Consider the following 24,151-nt stretch of genomic DNA (forward strand, 5'->3'; position numbering starts at 1 on the left):
TGCAAGTCTTCCTTTCTTCAGGCAAGGAGAGGGACGTTGTGGCGAGGGCTGCAGCAGACGTTGAGCATATGATCGGGATGATATCTGTAATCTCTGGCTGACCACATCTGGAGTATTGTGTACAATTCTGTGCACCACACCACAGAAAGGGTATATTAACCCTGGAAAGGAGTACAGTGCAGGCTCACCAGAATGATCCCAGGGCTCCAAGGGTTAATTCATGAGCACTTTCACAAACCCTAAGCTTGTATTCCCTGAAAAGAGGTGATTTGATTGAGGCTTTTCGGATTTAGAAAGGAATTGAGAGGGTAGATGGAGACAAACGGTTTCATGCAAAGTGTGGTAGGTGTATGGAACTCTCTCCCACGAAGAGATGCCAACTTAATGAATAATTTGAAATCTGAGATCGATAGATTTTTGCTAGCCAAAGGTATTAAGGGATATGGAGCTAAGGAAGATTAATAGAGTTAGGTGGCGGATCAGCCAAGATCTCCTTGAATGGCGGAACAGATTCAAGGGGCTGGATGGTCTCCTCCCGTGCCTATGATATCAGGCTGTGAATTAGATGTTTGCCAGTGGTGAACTGAATACTGGAACAGAAAAGAAACTGCATTTTCACCAGACGTATTTGGCAGTGGGCTTGGGTCTCTGTCAGTTGAGGGTCTCCCTTACATGTGGTGCTTGCAGCTCGTAGCATGTTACTGCCTCAGCTTTGTGAATCATAGAATTGTTACAGCACAGAAGGAGGCCACTCGGCCCGTCAGGCTCCTGCTGGCTCTCTGGAAGAGCAACTCATCCAGTCCCATTCCCCTGCCTTTTCCCCATAGCCCTGCAAATCTTTTCCTTTCAGATAACCATCCAATTCCCTCGTGAAAGCCATGATTGAACCTGCCTCCACCACACTCTCAGGCAGTGCATTCCAGATTTCGCTGCGCAAAAATATTTTTCCTCGTTTTGCCCTTGCCTCGTTTGCCACTCACTTTAAATCGATTTTAGTTCTCGATCCTTCCGCCAATGGGAACAGTTTCTCCCTACCTACTCTGTCTAATTTTGAAAAACCTCTATCAAATCTCCTCTTACACGTCTCTTCTCGGAGGAGACCAGCCCCAGCTTCTCCAATCTATCCACGTAACTGAAGTTCCTCATCCCTGGAACCATTCTCCTGAATCTTTTCTGCACCCTCTCTGAACCCTTCACGTCCTTCCTAAAGAGTTGCGCCCAGGTTTGCACAGTACTCCAGTTGAGGCCGTAGACAGGGTTTTATACAGATTCAGCATAACCTCCTTGTCTTTGTACGCTATACCCCTATTTATAAATCCCAGGATCCTGTTTGCTTTATTAACCGCTTTCTCAACCAGCCCTGCCATCTTCAACGATGATCACTGACGAATGGCGATGATGTAACACTGACTGTAGCGGCAGGCTTGTAGGTGTGCGGAACAGCAGGTCAGGGGTTCTAAGCTTCTTCTGGTGCCCATCCAGCCTGCCAGATCTGTGCTGGTCTTTGCAACCTTCGCCATCTCCCTCCTTACAGAAAGGGGATGTGCAGGGAGGGAGCAAGGTATAAGGGGAACCCCATTGGCTCCTGAGACTAGGTTGACAATAATAAAACATAAAAAAATTGTCCAAGAAACTCCACAAATTCTTAATTAATAATTCTAAAACTGTGATAGATAGATCTTTGCTAATCAAGGGTATTAAGGGATTATGGAATTAGGCGGCTGGATAGAGTTAGGATGCTGATCAACCATCTTGCTGCAACCTTATAGGATGTTGGTGAGACCGCACCTAGCGTACTGCGTACAATTTTGGTCTCCTTATTTAAGGAGGGATGTACTTGCATTGGAGGCAGGTCAGTGAAGTTTCACTAGGCTAATTCCTGGGATGAAGAGGTTGTCTTGTGATGAATGGTTGAGCAGGTCGGGCCTATACTCATTGGAGTTTAGAATAATGAGAGGTGATTTTATTGAAACAAACAAGATTCCGAGGGGGCTTGGTGGGGTAGATGCTGAGAGGATGTTACCCCTCATGGGGGAATCTAGAACTAGAGGGCACAGTTTCAGAATAAGGAGTCTCCCATTTAAGACAGAGATGAGAAGGAATTTTTCTCTCAGAGGGTCGTTAATCTTTGGAATTCTCTACCCCAAAGAGGAGTGACGGCAGAGTCATTGAATATATTCAAGGCTGATTTTTGACCTATAAGGGAGTCAAGGGTTATGGGCGGCAGGCAGGAAAGTGGAGTTAAGGACACAATCGGATCAGCCATGATCTTATTGAATGGCGGGGCAGGAATGAGGGGCTGAACGGCCTCCACCTGCTCCTGTTTCTCATGTTCTTATGATCTCAAGAAACTCCACAAACTCTTAATTAATAATTTTAAGTCTGAATTTTTTTAAAGTTTTAATGAGGGTCTTGAGTTAATGTGGAGAGACTGGAGAAGCTGGGATTGTTCTCCTTAGAACAGAGAAGGTTAAGGGGAGATTTAATCGAGGAGTTCAAAATGCTGATGGGGTTTTGATAAAGTAAATAAGGGGAAACAATTTCCACTGATGGGAGGGTCAGTAACCAGACGATACAGATTTAAAGTAATTAGATTATGATAATTGGCACTAGGAGGAGATGACGAGAAATGTTTTTGTGCAGCAGTGTGTCATTGTGATCTGGAACGCGCTGCCTGAAAGGAAGCAGATTCAATAGTAACTTTCAAAAGCGGAATTGGAGAAATACTTGAAAAGGAAAAAAAAATTGCAGGGCTGTAGGGGAAAGAGCCGGGGGTTGGGGGGGTGGGGGGGGGCGAGTGGAAAGTGGGAATAATTGGATAGCTCTTTAAAAGAGCTGGCATAGGCATGATGGGCCGAATGGCCTCCTTCTGTTGTGCGCGGTTCTACCAACTCTTCGATAAACGTGGGGAGAAAATGTGAAACAACCTGCAGTCCGGGAGTTCTGCCAGAGCCAGCTTGCGCCAACAGCTAATGTGGATTCCCAGTGGGGATGGTGGAAAACATTAAAGGTTGGCTTTTTTTTGAGGGGAGAGGGCTGGTATTTGGCCGTCGGCCTCTCCTCCGCACACCCCCTCCATCTTCCTCCAGTTTAAATTCCAGAGCCTCCCGAAAATTGGGCGGATTCCAAGGAGGAAACCAGCAAAAATTTAGCCAATGACCTTTGGTCATTCAGTATCTGCAATGGTGTTAACTAGTCCCCTGCTGTGATTCATGCTCTTTTGCTTCTGATAGTGTTTACTGTTATCATGCAATAAAATGATATCAAGAGGTAATTAAAAGCGATGGGCCCCGCCTTTGATGATAGATTTAAATCTAACGGGTGGCCCTCAGCTCCTGTCAGTCAGTCACTGGCCATGATCACGGCCACAGACATGGGCCATCACAAATTCCACTTCTTGAAGATTTTAATTCTCTTCGCAGGGGGCTTCAGAAGCGCAAAGTGAGTATTCACAACCGACTGGGGTTTCTTCTTAATTTGTCAGATAATAAGTGACGTTCTGCTTGAGATTTTGGTTGAATGTTTTTTTTTTTCCTCCTCGGCTGGCTTGCCGATTCCCGCCCGATCCTCCGTTCCCATGCGCGCCCAGCGAGCAGTGGCGGCCTCTCAACCGACCTCCTTCTTCACTAACCCCTTGGGCTGCCTGCGGCGTCCTCACTGGGGACGTTTCCTATCAGGCACAGTTAAGTCATTGCTAATCTGAGATTTTAGCAAGACCAAGACTTCTCTCTGCCAGTTTTCTTTTCAAAATAAAGAAATCTGGGGACGTGGGTGTCGCTGGCAAAGTCGGCATTTTATTACCCCACATACTTGAGAAGGTGGTGGTGAGCCGCCTTCTTGAACTGCTGCAGTCCGTGCGGTGAAGGTACACCCACAGTGCTGCTAAGGTGGGGAGATCCAGAACTTTGACCCATCGACAGTGAAGGAACGGTAGCGATACATTGGCTGTTGTAACACGGGCAAAATATCATCACTGGAATGCCAGAGAGAGGAATGCCCTAAAGATTTTCCCCCCTAATGTCACCAAGATTTATCTGCCAACATCACAGAGGGGTTTTCAGTTTGAATAATGTGCACGTCTTATATCATTTTGTCATTTCAAAGTGATACAGAGCACTTCAACACAACAAATTTTATTACAAAGGCATGTGCGGTTGCCAATCTATGCACTGCAAGATCCCACGGGCAGCATTAAGGTGAATGATTGCTTTATATGCTTTTGGACCGGAGGTTTGAGAGGGGAATGCTTTCCCAGGGCACCAAGAGAACTCCCCTGCTCGCCATCCAGGTGAGGTGCGGGAGGGCACAGGCCCGTCAGTGGCGCTGGTAGCAGTGGGTGAAAACTGGGGCACTGGCTATAAGACTTAGAATGTTATCCCACAGCATGAGATGTGTGTGTGTGTTGTTTAGCTGTGTGTGACAAGTGCTAATGAATTGACTCTGTCCCGAATGTACCTGATCAGAGAGTGGTGAACGTGTACATTTGTGTGAGGGGAGCAGCTCACACACAAGTTTACTTGCAGGGCAGTCTGGCACAAGCTTGCTGAGTTATATCGCGTCTACAGCACAAGAAGTAGGCTATTCGACCCGAGAGGTCTATATTGGCATTTACACCTCACGAGCCTCCTCCCACCCTACTTCAGTATACCTTATCAGCATGTCCTTCTGTTCCTTTCCTCCTCGTCTACCTATCTAGCTTCCACTTAAATCAATCCATACTGTTCGCCTCTCTCAGAATGAATGTCCTCATCAATGCAAAGACTCTACAGGGTAAATTGTGGGGATTCATCTCAAAGGGAGCATGGGAGTGGGACCAGCACAGCTTAAAAGAGCAGCGGCAGCGGGAAGGAGTGAGACTGAGTGAGACCGGCACAGTTTAAAAGTGCAGGGGCAACAGGAAGGAGTGAGACCGGCACAGTTTAAAAGTGCAGCGGCAGCAGGAAGGAGTGAGATTACGTGAGACCGGCACAGTTTAAAAGTGCAGGGGCAGCAGGAAGGAGTGAGACTGAGTGAGACCGGCACAGTTTAAAAGTGCAGGGGCAGCGGGAAGGAGTGAGACTGAGTGAGACCGGCACAGTTTAAAAGTGCAGGGGCAGCGGGAAGGAGTGAGACTGAGTGAGACCGGCACAGTTTAAAAGAGCAGTGGCAGCGGGAAGGAGCGAGACTGAGTGAGACGAGCACAGTTTAAAAGTGCAGGGGCAGTGGGAAGGAGTGAGACTGAGTGAGACTGGCACAGTTTAAAAGTGCAGCGGCAGCAGGAAAGAGTGAGATTGAGTGAGACCAGCACAGTTTAAAAGTGCAGCGGCAGTGGGAAGGAGTGAGACTGAGTGAGACCAGCACAGTTTAAAAGTGCAGCGGCAGCAGGAAGGAGTGAGATTGAATGAGACCAGCACAGTTTAAAAGTGCAGCGGCAGCGGGAAGGAGCGAGACTGAGTGAGACCAGCACAGGGAGTGGAGTTTTGAAAAAAGTGACATCAGAGGAAAACTGGAAGGTGATTGGTTGGTGAGTAACTGCTGTTAGAGAATAGCTCTAAATAGCTGACTTAGTGACTAAGGTAAGAAAGGTCTACAGTTTATTTTCATATATAGTAAGTAGTGTTTTTTAGGGAGTTCTGCAGTAACAAGGATCAGGGAAGAAGGGTCCTAGAGTAATTGATATTATTTGATATTAAGCATCTTCCAAAAGGTTTAATTTAAAGGGGTAAGTCATGGCAGGAGAGCTCAAAGCCGTGGTGTGCTCCTCGTGCTCTATGAGGGAAGCCGGGAACAATTCCAGTGCCCGGGACCAGCATGTGTGCAGGAAGTCCCTCCAGCTGCAGCTCCTGGAAGCCCAGGTTTCAGAGCTGCAGTGGCAGCTAGGGACACTGTGGAGCATCCGCGAGGCGGAGAGTATCGTGGATAGCACGTAGAGAGGTGGTCACACCGCAGGCTCAGACTCCACAAGCAGGAAGGGAATGGGTGACCACCAGGCAGAGCAAGAGGACTAGGCAGGCAGTGCAGGAATCTCCTGTGGCTATTCCCCTGAAAAACAGATATACTGCTTTGGAAACTGTTGGGGGGAATGGCCTCTCAGGGGAAAGCAGCAACAGCCCAATTCGTTGCACCACGGTTGGCTCTGCTGCATAGAGGAGGAGTAAAAAGTGTGGGAATGTAATAGTTATAGGGGATTCAATTGTAAGGGGAATAGATAGGCGTTTCTGTGGCCGCAAAAGAGACTCCAGAATGGTATGTTGCCTCCCTGGTGCTAGGGTCCAGGATGTCTCAGAGCGGTTACGGGACATTCTGAAGGGGGAGGGTGAACAGCCAGTGGTCGTGGTACACATTGGTACAAACGACATAGGTAAAAAAAAAAAGAGGTCTTAAAAGCAGAATATAGGGAGTTAGGAAGTAAGTTGAAAAGTAGGGCCGCAAAGGTACTGATCTCAGGATTACTACCAGTGCCAGGGATGGGAAATGAACATCCAGGGGTATTCAGTATTTAGGAAGGACAGAAAAAAATCAAAAGGCGGTGGAGTTGCATTTCTGGTTAAAGAGGAAATTAACACAATAGTGAGGAAAGATATTAGCTCTGACAATGTGGAATCTGTATGGGTAGAGCTGAGAAACACTAAGGGGCAAAAAACGTTAGTGGGGGTTGTATATAGACCCCCAAACTTTAGTGGTGATGTTGGCATTAAACAGGAAATTAGAGACACATGCGATAAAGAAACATCTGTAATTATGGGTGACTTTCATCTGCATGTAGATTGGGCAAATCAAATCAGTCACAATACCGTAGAGGAGGAATTCTTGGAGTGTATACGGGATGGTTTTCTGGACCACTACATTGAAGAACCAACTAGAGAACAGGCCATCCTAGACTGGGTATTGTGTAATCAGAGATGAATAATTGACAATCTAGTTGTGCGAGACCCCTTGGGGATGAGCAACCATAATATGATAGAATTCTTCATCAAGTTGGAGAGTGACGTAGTTGATTCTGATACTAGGGTCCTGAATCTTAATAAAGGAAACTATGAAGGATTGAGGCGTGAGTTGGCTATGATGGATTAGGATATGTTACTTAAAGGGATGACGGTGGATAGGCAATGGCAAACATTCAAAGAGAGCATGGATGAACTGCAAAATTTGTTTATTCCTGTCTGGCGCAAAAGTAAAACGGGAAAGGTAGTCAAACCATGGCTTACCAGGGAAATTAGAGATAGCATCAGATCCAAGGAAGAGGCATACAAATTTGCCAGAAAAAATAACAGACCTGAGGATTGGGAGCAGTTTAGAATTCAGCAAAGGAAGACCAAGGGATTGATTAAGAAGTGGAGAATAGAGTACAAGAGCAAGCTTGCGGGGAACATAAAAACTGACTGTAAAAGTTTCTATAGGTATGTGAAGAGAACAAGATTGGTGAAGACAAATGTCTTACAGTCATAAACAGGGGAATTTATTATGGGGAACAAAGAAATGGCTGACTAACTAAATGCATACTTTGGTTCTGTCTTCACAAAGGAGGACACAAATATCATACCGGAAATGTTGGGGAACACAGGGTTTAGTGGAGGGAGGAACTGAAGGAAATCAGTATTACTAGAGAAATGGCGTTAAGGAAATTGATGGGATTGAAGGCCGATAAATCCCCAGGGCCTGATAATCTACATCCCAGAGTACTTAAGGAAGTGGCCCTCGAAATAGTGGATGCATTGGTGGTCATCTTCCAAGATTATATAGACTCTGGAACAGTTCCTACAGAATGGAGGGTAGCTAATGTAACCCCATTATTTAAAAAGGGAGGTAGAGAGAAAACAGGGAATTATAGACCAGTCAGCCTAACGTCAGTAGTGGGGAAAATTCTAGAGTCCATTATCAAAGATTTTATAGCAGAGCACTTGGAGAACAGTGATAGAATCAGGCAGAGTCAGCATGAATTTACAAAAGGGAAATCATGCTTGACAAATCTACTAGAATTCTTCAAGGATGTAACTAGTAGAGTTGATGAGGGGGAGCCAGTGGATGTGGTTTATTTGGACTTTGGGAAGGCTTTCGACAAAGTCCCGCATAAGAGATTAGCATGTCAAATTAAAGCACATGGAATTGGGGGTAGTGTATTGCGATGGATAGAAAATTCATTGGCAGACAGGAAACAAAGCGTAGGAATAAACGAGTCTTTTTCTGAATGGCAGGCAGTGACTAGTGGGGAACCTCAGGGATCGGTGCTAGGACCCCAGCTATTCACAATATATATTAATGATTTAGATGAGGGAACTAAATGTAATATCTCCAAATTTGCAGATAACACAAACTGGGTGGGAGGGGGAGTTGTGAGGAGGATGCAGAGAAGCTTTAGGGTGATTTGGACAAGTTGAGTGAATGGCAGATGCAGTATAATGTGGATAAATGTGAGGTTATCCACTTTGGTAGCAAAAACAGGAAGGCAGATTATTATCTGAATGGCTATAAACTGAGAGAGGGGAATATGCAACGAAACCTGGGTGTTCTCGTACACCATTCGCTGAAGGTAAGCTTGTAGGTGCAACAGGTGGATAAAAAAGGCCTTCATAGCGAGAGGATTCAAGTACAGGAGCTGTCTTGCAGCAATTATACAGGGCCTTCGTGAGGCCACACCTGGAATAGTGTGTGCAGTTAGGTCTCCTTATCTGAGGAAGGATGTTCTTGCTATAGAGGGAGTGCAGCGAAGGTTTACCAGACTGATTCCTTGGATGGCGGGACTGACGTATGAGGAGAGATTGAGTCGGTTAGGATTATATTGGCTGGAGTTCAGAAGAGTGAGGGGGGAATCTCATAGAAACCAATAAAATTCTAACAGGACTTGACAGGGTAGATGCAGGAAGGATGTTCCCGATGGTGGGGGAGTCCAGAACCAGGGGTCATCATCTAAGGATACGGGGTAAACCTTTCAGGACTGAGATGAGGAGAAATTACTTCACCCAGAGAGTGGTGAGCCTGTGGAATTCGCTACCACAGAAAGCAGTTGAGGCCAAAACATTGTATGTTTTCAAGAAGGAGTTAGATATAGCTCTTGGGGTGAAAGGGATCAAAGGATATGAGAGGAAAGCGGGAACAGGTTACTGAGTTGGATGATCAGCCATGGTCATAATGAATGGCAGAGCAGGCTCGAAGGGCCGAATGGCCTACTCCTGCTCCTATTTTCTATGTTTATATAGATCAGAGATCTGGCTCTACAGTGTTGTGTCCTTACATCTTCCTGTGTGGTTCCCTACTGGAACTATAGTCTACGGGATACTTAGACCCCTTCAGAACCCTCTTTAAAGAGGGAACCTCACCATCAGATCTTCTTTGTAGATTGGACAAGTTTTACTGTTGAAAGGTACAGAAGGGTGTTTGTTCTTTTTTCACTTGCTCTCGGGATGTTGGCATTGTTGGCATTTATTACCCATCCCTAAAATTCATTCATGGGATGTGGGCGTCGCTGGCAAGGCCAGCATTTATTGCCCATCCCTAATTGTCCTCGAGTAGGTGGTGGTGAGCTGCCTTCTTGAACCGCTGCACTCCGTGTGGTGTAGGTATACCCACCGTGCTGTTGGGGAGTGAATTCCAGGATTTTAATCCAACCACCATGAAGAAAATATCGGGATGGTGCATGGCTTGCAGGGGAACCTGGAGGTGGTGGTGTTCCCATGCATCTGCTGCCCTTGTTCTTCTAGGTGGTAGAGGTTGCGGGTTTGGAAGATGTTGTCAAAGGAACATTGGCGCGTTGCTGCAGTGCATCTTGTAGATGGTACACACTGCTGCCACTGTGTGTCGGTGGTGGAGTGAGTGAATGTTTAAGGTGGTGGATGGGGTGTTAATCAAGCAGGCTGCTTTGATCTTGAGTGTTGTTGGAGCTGCACCCATCCAGGCAAGTGGAGAGTATTTAACCTCACATGTATATACATATATTGCCGTGGCAGTATTCATGATGACTTCGATGATAGACTGTTTTATAGCAACAATGATAGCACTGCTAAAGCTTACGTATGCAAATGCAATTATCTTTATAGCCATAAAGCCAAATTGCTGCGTTAGGTCACGTACGGGGTCCTTACTGCCACTGAGGCACACACATAGGTTAGCAAGTTCTTGTAAATTCCTGCCTCTGAGTCAGAAGAAATGGCTGGCATTTTGACATCACATTTCAAAGTGTTGATTAAAGGACGATGAGGTAGTCCGTGTTTCACAGAGTAAAGGGGCTATTTTTGAATCTCGGATGCTAAGACTTTGATCCGAGTGGTCAGGAGCCAACCACTTCATGACCTCAAGCACAGCAGACAGAGTTGGAGTGCACTGTGATAATTCAATGGTACAGTCCCCACCGGAGACTTTGCTTATCATCGATAGCCAACTACACCGGGAAAATGGCACTGACTAGGCGGCACAGTGGTTAGCACTGCAACCTCACAGCTCCAGTGACCTGGGTTCAGTTCTGGGTACTGTCTGCGTGGAGTTTGCAAGTTCTCCCTGTGACTGTGTGGGTTTCTACCAGGTGCTCTGGTTTCCTCCCACAGCTAAAACTTACAGGTTGATAGGTAAATTGGCCATTGTAAATTGCCCTTAGTGTAGGTAGGTGGTAGGAGAATTCAGGGAAGGTGGGGATGTGTTAGGGAATATGGGGATTAGTATAAATGGGTGGTTGATGGTCGGCACAGACTCAGTGGGCCGAAGGGCCTGTTTCAGTGCTGTATCTCTCTCTGACTGTTTGCCATTACCATTAGTATCATTTACAAAGGTCCTGCTCATAAAACATGGTGTAACTTGGCTATTTCCAGCAGTAAATTCTTCAATGCTTGCCCCTCATTAATTGTGAAATCAGCCCCTTTGTCATCAATGACAACCATGAAAATAGAGACATGAAGGGGAAAGACAGGAGAGACAAACGCAATGAAAACTGGGCACAAATTCACAGACTGCTGTTTAATCCTTAACAGCTGAATATTTGTCTAATTTAAGGCTTCTGAAAATATGCTGTTATATTCTCTGAGAGCAATGAAATGATTAGATTAGATTAGAGATACAGCACTGAAACAGGCCCTTCGGCCCACCGAGTCTGTGCCGAACATCAACCACCCATTTATACTAATCCTACACTAATCCCATATTCCTACCAAACATCCCCACCTGTCCCTATATTTTCCCTACCACCTACCTATACTAGTGACAATTTATAATGGCCAATTTACCTATCAACCTGCAAGTCTTTGGCTTGTGGGAGGAAACCGGAGCACCCGGAGAAAACCCACGCAGACACAGGGAGAACTTGCAAACTCCACACAGACAGTACCCGGAATCGAACCCGGGTCCCTGGAGCTGTGAGGCTGCGGTGCTAACCACTGCGCCACTGTGCCGCCCTAATGATGGGGAAAAGGTTTCTCTGCATCAACCCAATGAATCCTTTTATTATTTTATCTGCAAACTTGGATCCACAACTCTCTGTTCCCTCATCCATTGATAAATATGGTGAAAAGCTGAGGCCTCAGTACAGATCCACCGGTCACATCCTTGCAATTACAGTATATCCATTTTACCCCACTGTCTCCTATCTACCAACCAAATTCCAATTCATGACGCAAGATTGTCTCCAATTGCACTTTCATCATACACTTTGATAATTATCCCTTGTGCAAAACTTTAACATGGGTGTTCTGCAGTTCCCTCGAGATAACATTCATAGACATGCCTTTACCTATCGTGTTACCAGCCTTCTCAAAAATTTCATCTGGATTAGTCAGACATGACTTACCCTTCATAAATCTGTGCAGCCTCTCCCTGATGAGCTCACACTTGTCCAAGTGTGTGGTCACTCTGTCCCTAATGAGAGATTCTCGTAGCTTCCCCACAACTGATGTTAGGCTGACATGTCTGTACTTACCTTCCTTCTTAAATATCGGGCTGACATTTGCAATTGTCCAATCCCCAATTCCTGATTGAGGGCGTTGGAAGATTATGTCTAATGCTTCTGCAGTTTCCTTACCTACTTCTTTTAATACCTTGGCGTGGTAAGCATCAGGACCTGGAGAATTATCTATCTTAAGTCCCGCTATTTTCTCCATTTAAAAAAAAATTTACATTAAATCCTATAAGATTCTCCCCCAACCCATTGATTTATTTTTGGTTTCTCCTTGTATCACTGGTTATCCTTTTCCCCTACTATGAAGATGAATGCAAAATATTCATTTAACAAGGTTGCCACTTCCTTATTGTTGATTGCATTATGACTTGTGTCTGTCTCTAATGGGTCCATATCGCCCTGCACCACTCCCTTTCTCTTAGCTTGATAATGACTCTTACTGCATTTATTGGCCATGGTCATTTAACCACGCACATAGAGTTTTTGCCTTTTAAGGGTATGTTCTGGTCTTGTCTTGACCGTATAGCTTTGTTCTGGTCTTGCAATCATACAAAGCTCTGCTATCCATATCCCTAACTTGCACCAAGTCCTGTTCACCTATCACCCTCTGCATTGTTGCCCCACCCAGGAATGGAGCAAATTTAAAATTCTCATCTCAACACCTTCCCCCCGCCCCCCAGTTCCTGTAACCTCCTCCAGCCCCACAACCCTGCGAGATCTCTCTGCTCCTCCAACTCGAGCCTCCGGCGCATCCCCGATTTCAACCATCGTTGGCCGTGCCTTCCACCGCCTGGGCCCTAAGCTCTGGAATTCCTCCTCCCTAAACCTCTCCGCCTCTCTCCTTCCTCAAGATGCCCCTTTAAAACCTACCTCCTTGACCAAGCACTTGTCCTCGTATCTCCTTTTGTGGTGTCAAAATTCTGTTTGATGGTGCTCCTATGAAGTGCCTGGGGTCCTTTAACAATGTCAAGGCGATTTATAAAGGCAAGTTGTTGTTGGTGTATCGAGCCAGATACCCATTTTGGGAGCCCCTGAGGATGTGGGTGGGTGCCATACAAATGAAAGCTCCTCCTTATCTTCAGGTGTCCCTCATAGCTGGGATGTTCTTTTGACGCCGTTTATGCTGTTGTCGATGAGGTTTTTGCTGTATCCTCTGGGGCTTTAAGAATAATCTGATTTCGACCTTCTGTTTTTACCCAGACCCTCGCGACTCCTGGATTGCTACGCTGACAGCCCAGTGAAAGGTACAGTCTATTATACAATCTACACAGGGAACGTCCCATCAGAACTAAAACACACCAGCTCCTGACCAGACAGAAACGAAAGCACAATCAACTGGTCAGGCAGCGTCGGTGAAGGGAACAGAGTAGTCTAATATCCTGGGTACTGGAATCAGGCCTGGCTGTGATGCCTCCTTTGGTTGAATAACTGCCCGAGACTAGCACATGGAAAGTGCCCACTCCAGCAAGGATAGCAGGGGCTCATGGAACCACACCCCAGCAAGGAATTACCAATGGCAATAGGGAAGGGAAAACTAGCGGAAAACGGTCAATAAGAAAAGACAGTTGCGCCATCTCTCAGTTTTTAGGGCCCAGTCTGACCCTTTTCGACCTCTTATCATCTCCTTCAATGAACTATACTGTCTGCGGTCTCCGGGGCCCTCGCCCTCCGCAGATAACTCCACTGGCACCACAAATGGCACTCTCTTGCCTCTGAGTCAGAAGGGTCGTGGGTTCAAGTCCTATTCCAGGGACTTGAGAACACAGTTCAGGCCGACACTGACAGTACTGAGGGAATGCTGTGCTGTCGGAGGTGCCATTGCTCAGAATGAGACCTTAAACCGAGGCCCCGTCTGCCCTCTTGGGTGGATGTAAAAGATCCCACGGCCGCTATTGGAAGAGGAACCGGGGAGTTCTCCCCAGTGTCCCGGGGCCAATATTTATCCTGCAACCCAACACCTAAAACCATTGATCTGGTCATTTATCTCGCTGCTGTTTGTGGGATCTTGCTGTGCACAAATTGGCTGCCATGTTTCTACAATGCAACAGTGGCCACACTTGAGAAGCACTTTATTGGGCTCTGAAGCGCTTTGGGACGTCCTAAGGTTGTGAAAGGTGCTATCAAAATGCAGGCTCCTCCTTCCTGGTTATGGGTCCCTACCCTGCTTTCCACTCCCCTCCAACACCATCAATGTGTAAAGACCTGTTTGACATGAACTGACCTGGCCCGTGTTCTTGCTTTGAGGTGAATGTTGCTTTCCGTCTGTAGATTACATCGTGCGCTGTGACTTTAATGATGACGCAGTGCCCTACTGTGACTGGGTTCAACCGACGGGCACCGATAATGGAGACTGGAGCCGCACCAAAGGATCGGACCAAATCAAGCCATCGACAGACCACCCTGCACCATGGGAGAAGCAGAACAGGAAAGGTAGGAACCTGGTAGGGGCGGCGAAGCAGGGGATGGGGTGGGGGAGGGGTGCATTTCTTGCCTTCCGCCCAGATATCAGGAGTCAATGTTGAAGCCGCCCTGCTGCTCTTCACCCACGCTCGTGGTCGGCCGGACCTGATTTCAATCCGACTGAGCCCAGCTGCGGTCGCCAAAATGTACGTGTGGCACAAAACCAGCGGACCTCTGCGTGGAGCTGGCATGTTGGGAGCAGCGAGGGGAACAAAGGGTCGAGAAGGTGCTGGCCTGACTAAATCTCCTGGTTATATAGCTGTACAGAGCTGTGGTTAGCCCCTAACTGGAGTAACAGCGTTCAGTCCTGGGCACTGCCCCTCAGGAAGGGTATATTGGCCTTGCAGGGTGTGCAGCACAGATTCACCAGAATGATCCTGGGGCTAAAGGGTTAAATTACGAGGACAGGTTGCATAGACCAGGCTTCTATTGCCTCGAGTTTAGAAGGCTAATAAGTGCTCTGATTGAGGTGTTGAAAATGTTCAAAGGATTCAGTTGGGTCAACAGAGAGAAACTAGGGGAGTGGGGCAGAGTCCAGGACTAGCGGGGGGCAGAACCTTGAAATTGGAGCCAGACCATTCATGGGTGATGTCAGGAAGCACTTCTTCACACAAAGGGTAGTGGAAATCTGAAACATTCTTCTCCCTAAACATGCAGATACTAAGGGGTCAATTAGATCTATTAGGACTGAGATGGATAGACTTTTATTGGGTCAGGGTATCAAGGGATATGGAGCAAAGACGGCTAAGTTGAGTTGAGGTACAGATCAGCCATGATCTGATGGAATGGTGGAGCAGGCTTGAGGGGCTGAATGGCCTCCTCCTCTTCCAATATTCCCAAAAAAAAATCATTAAAAAAAATTCCCGAATAACCTACCTTTACCTAATGGGTCGCCAGTGGTCAGTCCCTTTAAGGACCACTAGTTAGGCCACTGAACAAGTGAGACAAGGGGGACCAACATGTGGGCTTGCACTCACCCATTGGTAGATAAAGATTTCCATGAGGGTCCCACAACTGCTGTCTGATTTGCATATTGAAACACCCTCCCGCCTCTTTTGGGCACGAATGATGGGCTTCCGTTCAGCTGTCTGCCTGAAAATTGTATCAGATGGGCCAGTGGGTGTCCAACGTGCCCCCTAGACTTTCCTGCGTCACACACCAGTGTTTCAGGGGAGAAATGGGCGGTCGGCGGTTGAAAATTCCCCCAGTACATAGAATCCACAGCACAGGAACAGGCCGTTCGGCCCATCTGCTCCGTGCTGGTGTTTGTGCTCCACACGAGCCTCCTCCCGCACGCGCTACCACAGGGAGTGGTTGAGGCGAATAGTGTTGATACATTTAAGGGGAAGCTGGATAAACACATGAGGGGGAAAGAAAGAAATAGAAGGATATGCTGATAGGGTGAGATGAAGTAGGGGTAGGAGGAGGCCCGTCTGGAGCATAAACACCAGCACAGAGCAGATGGGCCGAATGGCCTGCTTCTGCACTGTACATCTTGTGTTAATATACTTCAAGTGTTCTCTAAACAAGGTTCCATATAAACTTGAATTCCGTGCTTTTCAAATCTGTTCCTCCAGAAATGGACTCTAGATTTTTATTTCAATGACTGCCTGAGTGCAATGTCCTATTCCGTTCTTATCTTGTCTCTCAAACAGGCTACTACATCTACCCGGAAGCCAGTAACCTTCTCCCAAAGGAGACTGTCCGTCTGGAAAGCCAGCCTTTGAAAGTCAGCAGCAATGTGTGTGTCGAGTTTTCATATTACATGTACAGCTCGCTCGATCATAAGGCGACACTCAGAGTCCTGGTGAGGGACGGTCCGAACGAGATTCTGATGTGGAACCGGACAATGCCTCAGAGCCACGCCTGGCTATCGGGGGCCATGACCATCCCAGGGCAGGCGGCGAGAAGCATTCGGGTGAGCAGCCACTTAGTTCCCGCGGATCTTTGAACCTCTGCCAATCTGGCCCCGTTTCCTGCTTATCCCCCACCCTCCTACCCCCCCGCGCCACCCCCCCCCCCGCCCAAATCTCCCCCTTCCTCTCCTCCTCCACACCCACCGCCGACCAATTCACTGCCCAGACGTCAGTCGGAGGAAAGAGAGAAACTGCATTTATATAGCGTCTTCTACCACCTCAGGGCGTCCCACGGCACTTCGCGGCCAACAAAACACTTGCTGAAGTGCAGTCATGCGGGGGAAACGTGGCAGCCATTTTGCGCACAGCAAGATCCCATCAACAGCGAAGCGACAATGACCAGACAATCGGTTTTAGGTGTTGGGTGAGGGGTAGATTTTGGCTGGGGCACTGGGGAGAATTCCAGGGTTTCTCTAAATAATACCATTTGATCTTTTATACCCACCTGAGAGGGAAGACAGGGCCTCTGTTCCTCTCCCTGGAGGATATTACTGAACCCACTTGAGTTTTGAATGGCAGCTTTCAGTTTTGCAACTATGGGCGTGGGGGAGGGGGATTTGAGTCATTAGTCTGATCTCCGTCACCAACCTGACGTCAACCATGATTTCAACATCATCTCACTCAGGAGTGGAATGGAAGGGGGGCATCAGGTGGGTTTTGATAAGGGGAGACTGATGCCATCTTTTTGCCCCAGGTAGCAGGTTTGGACGCCCCTCTCCAGCGCTGGCGGGCACCCTCCTCGACTGGGGCTCAGATTGCCTGGCTGTGGGGGTGTCTAACAACCCCTTCCTCTAGATACCACCCGTGCCCGACAGGTCACTCCCTTCTGTGAGCCGTCAATGACCGCTGTGGATTCTTTCTCTTTTTTTGCCGACAGGTTATTTTTGAGGCGCTGAAAGGGCAAAGTCAATCTTCGTACATGGCGCTGGACAACATTGCTGTAACGACGGGGCCTTGCTTCTGTGAGTGAAAGTGAAGCCTAGATTAAGGGTGGTAACGTCGAGGGTGGAACACTGGGGTAGATTTTCCAATTTGATAATTGGTCACTTGTAGCAACTGCACCCAATTCTTGCGTTTATTAAACTTACAATTGGTCGATCCACTGTGCCAGTTTCACACTCGGGCAACGATTGGAAAATCAATCCCAATTTCCTCACTTTGCAGCTGGACAATCTGTATCTGCAAGGAGACGACAGACGGCGGGGGGGGGACTTCAAGTTCATTAGACATCTGTATATATTGATTTAACAAGAAATTATTTCTGTTGCTATCTGCCTTGGGGGTTTTTTTGTTGGGTAGTTTCGGGGGACCGTTGGGGTGCTCTCTCAGTCCATGTCCATATTACAGGGGCTCTCTGGGGTCTGACAACATCTTGGGTCGTCCCCAACTCGGAGTGGTTTGAAAGGCCAGGCTTTGAAAACGCAACCCGGAAGACAGTAAGGCCCAGCCGGGCGGTAGTGAGGCCTACTGAGGACTTCCCAGCCCTGGCCTTAATTTCCGTCCCCTTCTTCCCGCCGAGACCCTTTCCCTGCCAACACATCCAAATTCCGGCGGGGAGGTGAGGCCTCGGCTTCTCGTCCGATCGCCTCCCCGCTCACCGGCACGCCCCGGGGAAAATCCCGACAGTAGTCGCCAGCGCGGTGGCAAGAAGGCCCCACTGTCTGAGGATGGAGGGATTAGGCTTTGTCGTAGCCTCCTCCCCGCCCCACCCCCTCCCCCCTCCAAATTGACTCGCCTTCTGGGCCTCAGTTTTGGACAACATAGAATAAGTTGACCTAAGTTTTGGAGCCAGCGTTTGGGCATTCCCGGCACCGAGTCAGAAGATGGAGTGTTTGAACCCTGCTTCAGACAGCCCCTGGAAAGCGGAGAGCGGAATTCTGGATTGTTATGGGATACCATGCCCGATGGGTATTGATGGTTCCCCCTCTCATCCCATGGGTAGTGGCAGCCATTAAAACCCTTCTGCCGTCTCAAACTAGGCGCCCTATTGGTTGGTTTAAAGATGGCTCGGGTCATATGAAGCAGAGTTCAGTTTGTGGCCTGTCAGAAAGTCAACAAGCCAATTTGTCACGCTATTCTCTGAGGGAAGAGCGCGATGATACAAAACATCCTAATTTCTCCTTGGGGGCTGTGCTGTCCCATTCAGTGGACTCTCTGCAGTATCCTTTCTCCCAGGAGTAGGGGCGGGGGGAGTCCCACTGTAAGTCCGCCAAGCACGTTAAGTAAAACCTTTTCTCCACCTAAGCACTCGCCACACTATGTCCCAAATTAACCAACATTTATTTTCATGATCCCAATGAAGGGAGGGATGTGAGGGTCCTTGAGAGGGTGCGGAGGAGATTTACCAGGATGGTTCTGGGGATGGGGGGATTTTAGCTCCAAGGTTAGGTTGGAGAAGCTGGGGTTGTTCCCCTTGGAGCAAAGGAGATTGAGGGAAGACTTGATAGAGGGTGTAGAAGATTATGACAGGTTTAGATAAGGTGGACAAGGAAAAAGTGTTCCCATTAACTAATGGTACAAGGACTAGGGGACACAGATTGAAGGTTTTGGGTAAGAGATGCAAGGGGGGGATGTGAGGAAGAACATTTTTACACAACGAGTAACTCGTTGCCCACGAGGGCAGTGGGAGCGGAGACGATGAAGAGGAAATCGGATGGGCACTTGAAGGAAGTAAATGTGAAGGGCTACGGGGATAGAGCGGGGTGGGGGAGGGGGTGAATGGGACTGACTGGGCTGCTCTATGGAGAGCCAGCATGGAGTCAATGGGTCAAATGGCCTCCAACTGTGCTGGAAGTGACTCTAAGGTTATTTTTCTGGGTTGCTTGCAGCAGTAGTGGCCCAGTTACAACAAAGGCAGCATTGACACACTGTGTTTATCACTGTTGTACACAGCTTGTACCCGTGGATGTGATTTTGACGGAGGTATGTGTGGATGGACCTCAGAGACATACGTAGGTGATGAGCATGATTATGGCTGGCAGCAATGGATTGGCAGGACGGATAACGAGAACTCTGGCCCTGATGATGACTTCTCTAAGCCTGGCTGTAAGAAAACAGGTTTTCAATTCATGCTCGGAGTGCAGATATCCCAGATTTCAGGGGTTCAAATATATAATTCAGTGAAATGTGTGAAACACACACACACAGATACACACAGAGACACAGACACAGATACAGACACAGACACAGACACACATACAGACACACACAGACACACACACACACACACAGACACACACACAGACACACACACAGACACACACACACACACATAAACACACAGACACAGACACACACAGACACACACACAGACACACATACACACACACACAGACACACACAGACACACATACACACACACACACACACACACACAGACACACACACAGACACACACAGACACACAGACACACACACACACACAGACACACACAGACACACACACAGACACACACACATAAACACACAGACACACATAAACAGACACACACAGACACACACAGACACACACACACACACAGACACACATACACACACACACACACACAGACACACACACACACAGACACACACACACAGACACACACAGACACACACACAGACACACACACACACACAGACACACATACACACACAGACACAGACACAGACACACACACACAGACACACAGACACACAGACACACACAGACACACACACACAGACACACAGACACAGACACACAGATACATACAGACACACACACACAGACACACACACTCACACACAGACAAACAGACACAGACACACAGACACAGACATTCACACACACACACACTCACACACAGACAAACAGACACAGACAAACAGACACACACAGACACACACAGACAGACACAGACACACACAGACAAACAGACACAGACACACACACTCACACACAGACAAACAGACACAGACACACACACACACAGACACACACACTCACACACAGACAAACAGACACAGACACACACACACAGACAAACAGACACAGACACACACATTCACACACAGACAAACAGACACACACACACAGACACAGACACACACACACACAGACACACACACTCACACACAGACAAACAGACACAGACACACAGACACAGACATTCTCACACACACACACACACAGACACACACACACAGACACAATACCCCCCCCCCCCACTCACCTAATCATTAGTAGGCGGAGGTGTGAAAGCCTTTAGCAGACATCGTCTGAAGCCTATCTCTCCTCTTCCAGTTGGGAGTTACATGCTGCTTGAGTCAGCGTCCAACAAACCAGGGCACAAGTTCCATTTGACGAGTCCGGCAGTCGTCTCCTCCCAGTGCCTTTCTCTGACTTTCTACTATTACCTGTATGGCACTGCGACAACAATGGCAATTAATGTCTACACAAAACAACAAGGCAAGTAGGAACCTTCCATTCCAGTCGCTTTTAGGCTAACAATGCTCTTCAACTTGGTGCTTGGTCTTCCTTGCTCTTTCACACACCTCCCTCCCTCTCCCTATCTCTCCCCATTTCGGTCTCCCCCTCTTTCTCTCATTGTGCTCTCTCGCTCACTCTCTCCCTCCATCATTCTCTCTCTTCCTCCCTTGCTCTCTCCCCCTCCCTCACTCTCTCTCTCCCCCTCTCTCTTTCTCTTCCTCCCTTACACTCTCTCTCTCTCTCTCTCTGGCATTCCAACCCCCAGTCTCTCCTTCCCTCAGTCTCCCTCCCTGTCTCTTTGTCTCTCCCTCCACTGCACTCTCTCTCTCTCTGTCACTCTCTCCCTCCCTCTCTCTTTCTCTCCTTTAATCCCTCCATCACTCCCTGCCTCCCTCCATTGCTCTCGTCCACTCTCTCATTCCCTCCATGCTCCCTCTCCCTCTCGCTGACATGCTCCAGTACGACTCGCTCAGTAGGCTGCCTCATGACACTTTCTTCTGTTCTTGTTTGGCACAGGAGGAGCCATCGGAATCCCATTACTGAGCATCATGGGAAACCAGGGGAAGGAATGGAGAAAGGCCGAAGTTGTTCACTGTGGACTTTCGCCGGTTCAGGTAAGTGGGTGTAGAGTACTGCTGGGGATAACCCTGTGGTGGTCCCAGTGGGGTGGGAAACTGGCGTTGAATAGGGTAGCACTGGTGGGCTTAAGCTCATTGTAACAGGCCCAATTCTTACCAACCTAACTGCGGACTTGCCTACAGCTTTTATCTATCCTTTCCAGTTTGTTATAGAAGCTGTTCGAGGAGAGACCGCAGCCTCTGATATTGCCGTGGACAAGATTTGCATTTTCACTTGCAGTGGTAAGAACTAAAGTGATCTCTCGAATCTCTCCCCCACCCCCCCCCCCCCACCGTGTCTTCGTCAGTGGAACTTAGTCGCACAGGCCCAGAGGTTTCTGAGGTTTGCGTTCTAATCCGTGCTGAGTCAGCTGATCTCGGCTGGGGCCGCTGCTACCCCTGGTCTCACTGCGCCTGGGTGAGAGAGTGAGGGGCTGGGATCAGGTGAGGGAATCCAACCCGGTTTTCCCACTCGTATTTGCAATCTAATGACTCCTGCTGGATGGGGGTAAGCGGACTTTGGAAAAGGCAGCGGGTTTGGGTCGATAAGAGCATAAGAAATAGGAGGAGGAGTAGGCCATTCGGCCCCTCGAGCCTGCCCTGCCATTCAATAAGATCATGGCTGCTCGGATCTTGGCCTCAACTCCACTTTCCCGCCTGTTCCCCATAACACTTGACTCCCCTATAGTTCGAAAAACTGTATCTCAGCCTTGAGTATATTCAATGACCCAGCCTCCACTGCTCTCTGGGGAAGAGAATTCCAAAGATTCACAAACCTCCGAGAGAAGAAATTCCTCCTCATCTCCGTCTTAAATGAGAGACCTCCTTACTCTGAAACTAGTTCTAGATTCCCTCATGAGGGGGAAAACAGCCTCTCAGCATCTACCCTCAGAAGCTCACCTCTCGTTCTCTAAAAATGAAGACAAAGCCCAACTCCGGGACACAAGCTCCATTTGAAAAGTCTGCCAGTCAGCTCAGATGGGTTATGTCATTCCCTTGACGGTCCAACATTCCAGATTCGTCTCCAATTTCTAAGAGGGAGCAAACGCCTTGGAGTAGAGGTTCCAAACAACACCGACAGGCTCCGACACTGAAATACTTGGTTTGAGGAACTTTGTTTTCATACAAACATAAGTACTAGGAGCAGAAGTAGGCCATTCGGCCCCTCTAGCCTGCTCTGCCATTCAATAAGATCATGGCTGAGCTGTTTGTGTCTCAAATTCCACACTCCCATCTACTCCTGATAACCTTTGATTCCCTTGCCGAACAAGAATTTATCTACTTACTCCCGCCTTAAAAATATTCAAATGATCCCACCTCCACCGCCTTCTGAGGCAGCGAGTTCCAAAGTCGTCCAACCCTCTGAGAGAAAACATTTTTCCTCATCTCTGTCTTAAAACAGCAACCCCTAATTTGAAAATAGTGCCCCCCAGTTCTGGACTCACCCACAAGAGGAAATATCCTTTCCACATCCACCTTGTCAAGACCATTCAGGATCTTATAAACTTCAATCGAGTCTCCCCTCACTCTTCTAAACTCCAGTGAAAACAAGCCCAGTCTGTCCAACCTTTCCTCATAAGACAACCCACTCGTTGCAGGTATCAATCTAGTAAACTTCCTCTGAACCCCCTCCAAAGCATTCACATCCTTCCTTAAATAAGGAGACCAAAATTGCACACGGTATTCAAGATGTGGTCTCACCAATGCCCTGTAAAACTGAAGCATAACATCCCCACTTTTATTTTCAATTCCTCTCATAATGAAGGATAGCATTCCATTAGCCTTTTTTATTACTTTCTGTACCTGTATTGTTTTTGTGACTCATGCACTAGAACACCTAGATCCCTCTGCACCTCGGAATTCTGCAGCCGTTTTCTGTTTAAGTAATACTCTGCTTTTTTATTCTTCCTGCCAAAGTGAACAACTTCACATTTCCCCACATTATACTCCATCTGCCAGATTTTTGCCCAATCACTCAACCGATCTATATTAGTCTGCAACCTCTTCATGTCCTCTTCACAACATACTTTCCTACCTATCTGTGTGTCATCTGCAAATTTAACTACCATGCCATCGCTCCCCTCATCTAAGTCATTGATATAAATTGTAAAAAGTTGAGGCCCCAGCACAGACCCCTGCGGGATTCCACTCGTCACATCCTGCCAATCAGAGAATGACCCATTTATGCACACGCTCTGTTTTTTGCCAGCCAGCCAATCTTCTATCCATGTTAATATGTTACCCCCTACACCATGAGCTTCTACTTTGCGTAATAACCTTTTATGTGACACCTTATCAAATGACTTCTGGAAATCCAAATACAGTAGGTCAATGGATTTCCCTTTACCCACAGTGCATGTTGACTCCTTCAAAGAACTCCAAGAAATTGGTTAAACATGATTTCCCTTTCACAAATACTATTCCTGATTACCTTGAGTTTTTCTAAGTGCCCAGCTACAACCTCCTTAATGATTGATTCTAACACGTTCCCCATGACAGACATCAAGCTAACTGGCCTATAGTTTTGTCCTGTTAACCTGTTTTGTGCTCCCCCCTACCCCCCCCCCCACCCCCACTTCTTGAATAGAGGGGTTATATTTGCTACTTTCCAGTCTGATGGAACCTTTCTGGAATCTGGCGAATTTTGAAAAATTAACACCAACGCATCTACTACCTCATTAGCCACTTCTTTTAAGACCCTAGGATGAAGCCCATCAGGAACCAGGGACTTGTCAGCCTGCAGCTCCATTAGTTTGGTCAGTACCGCTTCCCTGGTGATTGTAATTTCCCCAAGTTCCTCTCTTCCTTCCACCTCCTGATTGACAGCTATTACTGGAATGTTTTTTGTATC

General features: G+C 47.7%; 1 protein-coding gene across 1 annotated transcript in view; it reads left to right on the forward strand.

Annotated features, from left to right (window-relative positions):
• Nucleotides 1-3,283: 3,283 nt before the first annotated feature.
• The window catches only part of LOC137357427 (zonadhesin-like), a 95,721-nt gene continuing 74,853 nt past the window's right edge, over nt 3,284-24,151 (forward strand). The window contains exons 1-9 of the mRNA XM_068023773.1: nt 3,284-3,441; nt 13,058-13,101; nt 14,126-14,287; nt 15,973-16,235; nt 17,111-17,195; nt 19,126-19,278; nt 20,498-20,662; nt 21,200-21,297; nt 21,465-21,543. Coding sequence (XP_067879874.1) covers nt 3,284-3,441; nt 13,058-13,101; nt 14,126-14,287; nt 15,973-16,235; nt 17,111-17,195; nt 19,126-19,278; nt 20,498-20,662; nt 21,200-21,297; nt 21,465-21,543 — 1,207 coding nt within the window. The remainder of the gene's footprint in view (nt 3,442-13,057; nt 13,102-14,125; nt 14,288-15,972; nt 16,236-17,110; nt 17,196-19,125; nt 19,279-20,497; nt 20,663-21,199; nt 21,298-21,464; nt 21,544-24,151) is intronic.

This window comes from Heterodontus francisci, chromosome 48 (genome assembly GCF_036365525.1).
Source record: "Heterodontus francisci isolate sHetFra1 chromosome 48, sHetFra1.hap1, whole genome shotgun sequence".
Classification (NCBI taxonomy): Eukaryota; Metazoa; Chordata; class Chondrichthyes; order Heterodontiformes; family Heterodontidae; genus Heterodontus; species Heterodontus francisci.